This window comes from Gekko japonicus, unplaced genomic scaffold, assembly GCF_001447785.1.
Source record: "Gekko japonicus isolate JY-2015 unplaced genomic scaffold, Gekko_japonicus_V1.1 scaffold615, whole genome shotgun sequence".
NCBI lineage: Eukaryota > Metazoa > Chordata > Lepidosauria > Squamata > Gekkonidae > Gekko > Gekko japonicus.
The window spans coordinates 593,539-604,781 of NW_015161969.1; the positions used below are offsets into that span (position 1 = coordinate 593,539).

General features: G+C 40.5%; 1 protein-coding gene across 1 annotated transcript in view; it reads left to right on the forward strand.

Annotated features, from left to right (window-relative positions):
* The window catches only part of LOC107126133 (dystrophin-like), a 402,970-nt gene that overhangs the window by 78,161 nt on the left and 313,566 nt on the right, over nucleotides 1-11,243 (forward strand). Inside the window, exons 7-9 of the mRNA XM_015429648.1 lie at nucleotides 1,130-1,249; nucleotides 6,098-6,199; nucleotides 6,284-6,391. Of these exons, the coding sequence (XP_015285134.1) occupies nucleotides 1,130-1,249; nucleotides 6,098-6,199; nucleotides 6,284-6,391 (330 nt within the window). The remainder of the gene's footprint in view (nucleotides 1-1,129; nucleotides 1,250-6,097; nucleotides 6,200-6,283; nucleotides 6,392-11,243) is intronic.

Below are 11,243 nucleotides of genomic sequence, written 5' to 3' on the forward strand. Positions count from 1 at the left end.
AACAATGCATCGAGGGGAGGGACAAGTCCAGATGGTCAGCAAGGGGGAGGACACTGCTGCTGGCAGCCAGAAGAGCTCGGCCGAAGGAAGGGGGCTCCTTGCAAGGGTATTGGGGGGGGAGGCTGGGGAAAGTCCCTCCGTGTCCTGAGAGACTCCGTGTCCTTGGGAGACTGGAGGCTGTTCAAGCGGCTTCCCTTTGCAGTGGCACATGTAGGAAAGGGGGGGGCTGGGAGTGAGATTTGGGTCAGGGGAGAAGGACAGAAGGACGGAGCAGATCAAGGAAGGGGGAGGAGTGGGGGGTTGAGGGGAGGTTTGGGGGCAGGGGGCTGAAGGAACAGCTGAGGGAGTGGGGAAGGGCGGCTATAGGGGGACAGGGGCTGTGTCATTTGACCCTCGGAAGACCCACCTGAAACAGAAACTGAGGAGTGCAAAAGGGTTTTTTTTTCCAAGTCTCCACTGGATGCGCACAAGCACCCAACGGAGCATGCACACACTTCAGGTTAAACAAAACAAATACAACCCCGTTTGCCGCGCCGCCCTGCTTCGTTGCCTGTGGTGTGATCGGCACCTCCCCCCTAACCTTCGGACCTCCACGGGAGTTACACGGGACGTCGGATCGTGCAATCGCGCAGTTATTTAGCCCGGGGCAAACAGCCACGCTTCCCCCCCGCATTTTCCGGCCCGTGTGACCGGAGCCAAGATAAATTTTAGAGTTAATGTGCTTTACATAAAAAGCAGGCAACTTCCCCCTCACATTCACATCTTAGAAACAAATATAGAAGCAAAACTTAGATAGCAGTCAATCAATTGTCAAAACAGCTGTAAAAGAAGTCTAAATAGGAGACATTTTAAAAACAGATGTGGGGGAAATATGGACTTGCCATACAAAAGAAACCTTCACAAAGCAAAAATGTATGTATCCTGAGCAGTGTATTTGAAATTTTTGTTTTGACTTAAGCACAATTTTGATTGAATTTGACACATTCTCATTTCTGCTACCTCTGCTCACAATAGATTCTTCTCTTTTTTTGGAAGATGTTCTAGTACAGCTTGGTACATCATGAGGCAAAATTCTGCCTAGGTCTTTAATTATAAGTTGATATGTGTTTTTTCTTCTTCTTTATTTTAGACTCTTCAGGAAGACTTAGAACAGGAACAAGTCAAGGTTAATTCTCTCACTCATATGGTTGTTGTAGTGGATGAAGCTAGTGGAGACAAAGCTACAGCTGCCTTAGAACAACAACTTCAGGTAACTATTCCACTGGTATCTTTGCAGTGAAAAAAGTACATTTTAGGAATTACTGCTATTGACATAGTTTTATCTCTTGATTTGATGTTTGGCACCATATAACAAGACTTCCATTAAACATTTTAAATAACATATGTCTTGACACAAGGCAAAGGAAGTTGCTGTTGTCTGTCTCTACAGCAGGAAACTAGCAAGTAGCTTGTTGACTGGATTATTTTCCCAAGTAGCTTCCTTCTGTGCTTGGGGATTATTAAAAGCATCTGAAAGATGACTTAAACAGTGGAGCTCTCATATGACTGAATGTAGAATGCATAATTGCTGATGGTCCTAATTGCTTCCACGGATCTGCTTGCCTACCATCTCCCTGTATCTCACTGCCTAATCTAGTCATTTACCAGACCCTTCTTCCTCTTGGCAACTAGGGGGAGGGGAAAGCAGTAGCTGTCTAGATTTCCAGCTTTCTCCTTGAAGCCAGTCCTCACCATTCACTAGTGATTTTGCCAGTCCACTCAGTGCTACGATGGCCGCATTTCTCACCTGCTTCTTGCCAGCACTGTTATAACAGCTCCCTGTCGAGCAGCAATTTCAGCAGGCTGACTCTGTTGATTCTTCTGGACAACCTTTCTCAACAGTTTTCAGTAGCATTGATCATGGTATCCTTCTGGACCACCTATCTGGACTGGGATTGGGAGGCATCATTCTGTGGTGTTTCTGGTCCTGCTTGGAGGGTAGGTTTCAAAAGTTTGGGGACTGCTGTTCACCCCCTTGGTCTTTGACTATGGGTTCCCACAACATTCCATCCTGTCCCCTATGCTGTCTAACATCTACATAAAACTTCTGGGTGAAGTCATCAGGAAATTTGAACTGGGTTGTCACCAATATGTATATGATACTCAGGTCATCCTCAGAGACCCTGCCCTCTGAAATTAGGTGGGTGGCAACCAGTGTTCCCTCTTAGCTAAGTTAGTGTGAGCTAGCTCATAGTTTTTAGCCTCCAGCTCACAGATTTTTGTCTTAGCTCAGGAAGGATGGCTCCAGAGCAAACTAATTTACGCAGTAGCCAAACTGCTTGCTCACAACTTTAATGCCAGTAGTGCACAAAGTAGAATTTTTGCTCACAAGACTCCACAGCTTAGAGGGAGCATTGGTGGCAACCCAGGAGAGGGCCTTCTCAGTCATGGCACCAAAGCTCTGGAACTTTCTCTCCAGGGAAATTCATCTATCCTCTTCCATTGTTGTCTTCCACCAGTGGGTGAAAACTTATTTGTTTCATTTGGCATTCCCTCAATGATCCCTCCTTCCTAACCAATCTTTTATGTTTTGTATGTATTTTAGTTCTATTTTTAAACTCTTTTTAAAGTTTGTTTTATGAGGTATTTCAAGGAGAGAAATTTATTTTAATGGTTTTATAATGTATTTTATCATGCATATTTTAGATTGCTAGCTGCCTTGGCAGCCCTTGTAAGGGCAGAAAGGCGGGATATAAATTTCATGAATGAATAAATAAATAGTTGTTGCTGTTCTTCCTCACTGTTCAACCCACATGCAGCCAACAGACAAAGAACTGAAAGGGTTCTTTTTAGTGGCCTTGGGAATTTTATGATCAAATAGATGCAGTACAACTTTGCTACTTTGTTACTTTCTCTGCGTCATGATAGATATTTGGACAATTTTGAGAATATTTTCAGAATGGACGGCTCCATGACAATTGAGCCTTCCATGGTATTTCTAAATATATGGTTTTGGAGAAACATACTTAATATTTTACTAGGGCTGCAACCAATGTGATACTGTTTCAGTTTTGGTCAAAGGTTTTGCCAAATATTTGCCAGAGAAATTAAACTGTCCCTTACTCATGTCCATTGCCATTGTTTTCTCTATCAACTTCAGCATTTTTTGTTTTAGAATTGCTGTGTTTTCTTCCTGGAAAAGCCAGTTCAGAATTGCATAGCAAATAGAATATCATAACAATGGCATGTTACCAGTCACATTTAACTACATGATGGGTGCAAATGAAACCATTTGAGAAGGAGACCAGTGCTTCCTGGATAATTCCAGTCGAGCATGTGGTGAATAGGATAACAGTCATTAAGACTTATAAAGAATGCTCTCTATGTATTACAATCTGAAGCACTACAACATGATAAACAAATCATAAGAAAATCCTTGAACCAAGGTACATAATCAACGTCGTCTCCGGATTATATAACAATGTTTAAAAAATGGATCTTTTTCAGGAGATATTCTGTAGTGTACAAAAATACAAATTGCTGTCAAAGCAGTTATTCGATCATTCTACTTGCTTCAACAGTTGTATCTTGTCTGTTAAGATATGGATTCATAAAACAGTTTGATTCTTGCTTCTCTTTGAAGCCCTGTTAATTTTCAGATAGGCTTTTCATCTTGTTTTGATTTTGGTTAGCATCTAAAACCTCTTCCAGCATGCAAATTGGTGAATAACTTATCAAAGCAAGAGCAAGTCAGAGAGACCTTGACTTGGTGCTGGCTGCTAGATTAAGGAAGAACAGTGCTAAAGATAGATCATAGGCATTGTAGGTAGGAAGGCAGAGCTCTTATTAAAAATACTAAGAACAAAGAATTTTTCCCTTTAGAAAGTGGAACTGCCTTGAGTATAAAAACCTTTTTTAGATGGGGATAAATGCTGCATTACAAAAATAAGGGGAAATAAATTAATTTGAGAAGCCCTAACAGAACAATATGAATAAAACCTGAAGCCCGTCATAACACTGAAATGTATTAGGCTGATATACAAAATTTGATGTGGTGTTTTTGTGATCGCTGTTAAGCACTGACTGCAAAGTGAAGATTTAAGGACATTTCACAATTGCCTATATATCATTTGGTTCTTATACAGTGGATGACTAATTGATGAATGGACTCAATGGCAAAAATAAGTTTGTCATATAATAGGACAAAAAAAATGTTTCCCTGTGGTGTTAAACCTTCAGTGATCCACAATCACATATGAAAGTCATTAACAAAAGGTACACTCATGTGTGAACTAGCCATTTTATACAGGAGAAACCTAAAAAGAGACTCAATAGGGTCAGAAACCTTCTTAAGAGTGTGGAATGTTATATTGTCAGCTGTAGAGCTTTGTTCCCACTCTCTTCTTATTGTTGGAACCCTGGGACAGCCTGGAGAATTGCCCAAGGTACCTTACTTGGGGAGGAGGCAATGGCAGAAGGGGTGATATCCTATATGGCCTACTGAATTAATCTATCAATTGCTTCACCTAGTGTACAGTGAAGTGAGATACTGTTTTCATCTATTTCAATTTTCTCCAATATTTTTTTAAAAAAAACGTCAACCAATTCCAAATACCTCAATCATCATCAGTTTAGCTAGCATTATCTAGGCAACGTTAGAAAGAAGAAATTAAATGAAATTACCCAAGTGGGGCAGGAAAATGGGGGGGGGGGAGTAGAAGTGGTGAAATGACATAAAAGTTTATAAAAATCTACCTGCATTGTAAAAATTCTTGTTCAGAATAGGTTGGGTGGGAGGAAAGAGTAGGGATGGGTATGAACTGGCTGACGAACTAAAGTTTGTGACAAATTTTAACCAGTTTGTGTTTCATGAAGCAATGTTTGCACACTGAAGAACTGCCACAAACTTTCATAAATTTTGATTCTGTTTGTGGTGGTTCATGAAGAAAGCTTTCTGCTCTTCACAAAAAACAGCTGGGAGCTGTTTAAACCACTGCTTTCTGCTTACTGAAAAAAGTTTGCTTTGTGTGGCTCAACTGTTTAAAGGGACTTTCTTGGGCAGCCAGCCACTTTAAACAGCTGAGCTGCAGGAAAAGACTTTCCCATGGCTCAGCTGTTTCTGATCTAAATTGTTTGTGAGGTTCATGCCCAAAACAGCTGAGCTGCAGGGGCAGCCTACTCCTGTGGCTCAGCTGTTTAGATCTGAAATAGCTGAGCTGCAGGGGCAGCCTGCTCACATGACCCAGCTGTTTAGAGCCTGAAAAGACTGAGCCATGGGAGTAGGCTGCCCCCACAACTCAGCTGGATACGAACCTCACAGATCCAGTTCAGGTCATATGCAAGCTGACTGGGTTTGTGGGATTTGTGATTCGGTTCATAGTTCACCCATGAGCCACGATGAACCACATTTTTGTTGTTCATGCCCATCCCTAGTGAAGAGGGTGGGTGGATTTCTCTACAGGGAGACGGCCAATACAGGGCTATTCAGATGACCCTGGCATGTGCTAGAAGCAACATTTACCATAAGGACTGAGATTTCTGGTAGCAGGGAAACTTCCTCCTGTGTAAATCAGGCTTCATTATTTCCATAACTCCCTAGTTAAGTATATTGTAAATTTAAGAAAATTGGCTTAATTGTTTGGTGGTGCCTCACCAAACAATTGTTTATTGTATTAATTTAAACATCAGTTATAGCATATATTTAAAGAGGGTTATTTTAAAAGGTAAACATCTAAGACAGCTGTATTTAGTTGGCTGGAAGGTAATAGTTATAACTCCTGCCTTGCTACATATGGTTCTCAGTATTATAGAGCTTATGAACCATCACATTTTTATGGACATGGAAATAGATGTCACACAGTACTATCTGCACCTTTGGTATTAAAATTGCTGCTCTTTATAATCTTATTGCTTCATGCTTACAATTCAATTGACTGCTGTACTCCTTTAACTATAAAGGTAACTAGTTCAGATAAAACTTGCAAATATTTATAATCTTAAATTAATCATTATAATATAAAAGGTAAGGTTAACAGCTTATTTTCAGTACCAAATGAAAAATAATGTAGATATAAGTCAATATTAAAACATGCTTACTAAGTTTTGGCCATTTTATTAGCACTTAGGGGACCGATGGGCAGCCATTTGTAGATGGACAGAGGAACGTTGGTTTCTTCTACAAGACATACTTCGAAAATGGCAACAATTCACTGAAGAGCAGGTGAGCATCACTGGTAGGTAACAATTTATTGTTTGCTCACCGTACTTTGTGTTTGGTATTCATAAAGGCTTTTCCTGTTTTTAGGGTCTCTTTGATGCATGGCTGGTTGAGAAGGAGGATGCTGTGAACAATATTCATACCACCGATTTCAAAGATCAGAATGAAATGCTGGAAAATCTACAAAAGTTGGCTGTACGTTGTTTACATTGCTTTTCCCCCCTGAAATTCTGCTAAAAAAATTCCAGCTAATCACTGGCATGGTGATGTTGTCATACATGCCACTGGTGAACACTGTCTTGTAAATACAAACGAGGTAGGGTTCTGTAACAAGATATAAAGAATAAAAGCAATAAAATGCCATTTATAGAAACACAGAAGGGACTTCATGGGTTATCTAGTCCAACCCTCTGCACAACGCAACAAGTTCCCTCCAACCCCACATAACAGATGAGTGGTCCTGATGTTGGGCTTGGGTCTCCCAGCTGTGGGGTGGGCATCTGTGTTACAGCAGGGGCATAGTTTGAGCCCAATGACAGCCCTGGGCAGTGGTGGTCAGTGAGATGTATTGGAAGGGAAGGCTTGTTCTGTATAATTAATGATTCATTAGATACATCAGTCTATTTTAAGTGTTTAGTATACTTCAACAACGTGATCTCACTAACTCTTACAAGAAGTGTCATAGTTATTATACTTCTGATGGTGATGGAAATTTACCCAGTGAGTAAGGCTGCTAGTAATTATTATACCAGGCTGGTAGTCACATAAAATTTCTGCCACTTCACTGGACTCTGTCTCAGAAAATGTATGGAGAAATTAAAAGGGCTGCACCAGTCACTGAGAGATACAAGTAAGGCCAAGGCCAATGGTGCAAGTAAAAGATTTTTTTTTTATTACTCAGCTAAAAATTCCCTGTGCATTTTCTCAAGAGTCTTCTTCAAGGGAATCTTAACTATAATATACAAATACAATACTGAGTTCTCATAGTTGTATAACAATTGTTATTTACTTCAAATTCTATAAATAGATTTTAAACAGTTTCAAAAATCAAAATAAAATTACAATATACTTGTACTTGTATATTATATTGCAGATTTACCTGAAGAAGCCTGTTGGTGAAACCCATAGGGAATTTTAGCTGAGTAATATAATATATATTTTCCTTTACTTGCACCATTGACCTTGGCCTTATTTTTATCTCTCTGGAAATGTATGCCAGAATAAATACATTTCTCTTCAAGACTTCACTATTATACTATAAGCATTTTCATTTTTCCAGTTTTGTCATGCGGCTCACTAGGATATCAATAACTCAGTTGATTATTGTATTATTGGTTTCTGAGGTTAAATTTCAACCAACACGAATAAAAGGGAGCAATAGGACATATTTGGAAAATTTAATTACAGTGGTATGTTAAGTAATGGGAAATGTTTTTTGGGGGGTGGGGGGTTGTTTCATCTTTACAGAGTTTTTAGTGTATTTTGCTGACTGATTCATTGAAATGGCTGTCCAGCTTACCCCATCCTCTATTCCTTCATTCACCACACAGTTCTACCCTGCTTGTAATTGTGGCACTGTCACAAAAATAATGCACGTCAAATACTTCTGCTCCAGTAGCCTGCAACAACTATGTTTCTTCTAAAATTGACATTGGGTAAAGACTGTAGAATCTCTCTAAATGAAAAACATTGTTGTGAATATTGGCCAACTTCAAGTAATTCTTAGGCTAAAATTAGACAACCCTAGGGTCAGATGAATCTAAAGCAATACTTTTTACTCTCTGCCTCACTGGTTACAATGCTTACTTGAAGAGCAGTAGCAATCAAATTATCTCCCCAATATCTATGTCTTGCTGTTTTAAAAACAAAAATCAACTTTGGTAATAATTTCTTAATTATAATAACTGCAACAAAATGGACAAATGAAAATGTAACCCTGAGCAAAACCAGCTCAGATCTGTTGAGAGAGAAACAGACAGTGCTGTGGCCTTTCCTAATGATATATGTCATGAAACACAGTTTGCTGCTTTTAAGGAAATGGCTTGAATTTCATAACAGCTTCACGTCGAGGGCTGACAAGGCTGAAGAAAAGTTATTTTCAACAGACAGTACTAAGTAGAAAATGTCTTCTACTTAGCATCATTTTAAATATCTATGCTCTATATTGTGGACATATTATCATTGTAGCCTTGAAATTAAATACATTTTTAGCTACAGAGTTTAGGAATTGCTTGAACCTGGCACTTTTTGAATGCAAAATATACGCCTTGCCACTGAGGTATCTTAAATCTATAAAAAGTGTTTATAATTATTACCGTAAGTTGCTTCAGTAATTCTCACATAACCAGAGTTTAAAATATCAATTTAACTGTGAATAAAGTAGAAACATTATGTATTTTAAAGTTCTTGCCATTTGATTGTTCAAACTAATTAACGGGTACCTGACAGCTGGTTTAAAATTGCTGCTAAATGTCCCTGCTGATTCACACAGTGTCTACAAATTTAATGTTCATTAAAATATGTCACAATTGGAGATCAAAAACTGTGACCATCTGGCAGCATAACCTTAACCATACGTTGCTCTCAGTACACAATGCCTAACCTTATGACCCAAGTAAATTTCCACAGGCTAAAATACACACACAACCAGTCCAGTCCTCAAAGCTGTAGATCAGCACAAGCTCTAGCAAAGTGAAAAGGGCAAGCACTGACAGAGCAGTTTGAAAAACAGTACTGGAATTGCCAAAGTGAGTGTCAAAGAAAAGGAATTCCAGATGGACAAAGATGTTCTACTTGATACAGAGTTCTTTTTAGATTTTATTCTGTTCCACTCAGCTTCATTTGCAGCTCAATTAGACCTAAGAGTTTAAAGAAATAAAAATCTAGAACCACCCAAGACATTGTTTAATGATGGACACACAGGGTCAGGTTTTGCTAGTGAGCCATTTATTTATCACAAGACTTTGAAATGCAGAAATAAGCCTGTTCAAAACTCTATGGTGGACAGTTTTGCTAGGGTGACATTCAAATTATTCTTTCCAGATTGGTTAGAGCAGGGGTGGCCAAACTGCCGCTCGGGAGCCACATGCAGCTCTTTCACACAGTCTAACTTAATGTTAATAAAAAGCAAATTCACATATTTTTCTATAAAAATGTGTGCGTAATATTTGTTCATGTCTTGTAGTTCTCAAACATCTGCCGTTTATTTTGTGTGGCTCTTACATTAAGCAAGTTTGGCTGCCCCTGGATTAGAGATTGCAGAGTAAAGTAAGACAGTATATGAGACAAAACAGGCCCCATAGGCATTTTGTTCTAGCGTAGAAATTATAGATTTAACCAGTCAGCTCAGGTCTCAAAGCCCTAGGCTGTAATAAGGAATAAACCTCTCCAAATTTATTCCATCTCCTTCTCCCAAAGGTGGTCTTACCTACAGCACATCCATGGCAGCTGCCTCAGGCTGGGTGGGCTCCCAACAGCCCACAGTTCTGCCTGAAACAGGGGGAAGAAAACTCTCCAGAGCATGAGCAGGCTGGTGGCAGCTGCCTGGCTTGGCGGTGATGCATAGACCCACCACTGCCCCCTCCAGAGCTCAGATGGGCAGATAGCATCAGATGGCTTTGGTGGCAAGGCCACTTTTGAACCTCGGTCAATAAAGTGTGGGTGTTACAGATATTCCAGTTTTGTGTTTGGCCCTCTAGGCTCTTTATTGGTCTCCCACAACAAACTGAGAACCAAAGGCTTTCCTTGCTGCTACTCCAAATGACCCTGAACAAAAGGGAATGCCAAAGTAATTCAAACCTAAGTAGGAGTAAGCCCACTTTCTCAGTGTACCATGGTAAACATAGAGTATTAAGGTTTTATGTGGGTGCAGTCAGACCCTATAATACCAAACTGTAAAAAACACCCAGACAAATGACTTGACATCAGAGTTATTGTTAACAAAAATAAAGAATTTGAACAAAATTGTCTAACTACTACTAACAAAAGAAATACAAATAGATTCTTCTCTTCATAGGTTTAAACTCACTGTGATGTTAAAATTATCATATTTCTCTTTCGTCATCTTGTGGTGATCCTCTTTAGGACTTCTCGGGAAGCTATTCCAGCTATTCAATCAATAGAAATCAATAATTTATTACGATCATGGACCAGCAGAATAAAACACATTAATAAAGTGGATGTAAGAATATATTACAACTAGCAGTAAAGCCCGTTGTGAAAGCAATACAACGGGATCTAGAAAGAGGCTCTGGGGCAGTGCTTTGGCTTTGGGCAAACAGTGTCAATTTGCTGTGGTGACCTCAGCAGGGTATAATGACAGAGTCCACTGTTTTCTCCAGAGGAACTGATCTCTGCTACCTGAAGAGCAGTTGTAATTGTGAGTGATCTGTAGCCCTCACCTGGAGATTGGCAGCAATTGTTACCCAGGACAAAATGACTGGTTTGGAGGGTGGAGTCTATGGCATTCTACCTGTGAGGTCCCACCCCTTTGCAAACCCCACCCTCTCCAGGCTCCACCCCTCAAATCCCCAGGAATTTGTCAGCATGTAGTTGGCAACCCCATCTCCTTCCCAGCTAGCCATCAACCTACCATTATCTGCCCCTTTGACTTCAGCTGACTTCTGCCCTCCCTTCTGCAGAGCAGTTGTAATACTGAGTGCTCTCCAGCCCTCACCTGGAGATTGGCAACAATGGTTCCCTATGTGGGACTGACTGGTTTGGAGGGTGGAGTCTATGGCAGTGTACCTGTCTGAGGTCCCACCCCTCCTCAAACCTCACCCTCTTCAGGCTCCATCCCTCAAACCTCCAGGAATTTCCATCTGGAGTTGGCAACCCTATCAGGACTGGCCCCAATGTGTTTTCTCCCAAAGGCCAAAGTAGGTGACAGGACCAAGCTTAGTTGCCTACCAACAGGCACTGAGGGGAATGTAGGGTTGCCAGCTCTAAGGAGGGAAATACCTGGAGGTTTGGGGGGTGGATTCTGTAGAGGGCCGGGCGACGGAGGCATCGGCCTTCTGTCGCCCGCCTTGCCCCCCCAATCTCGGCC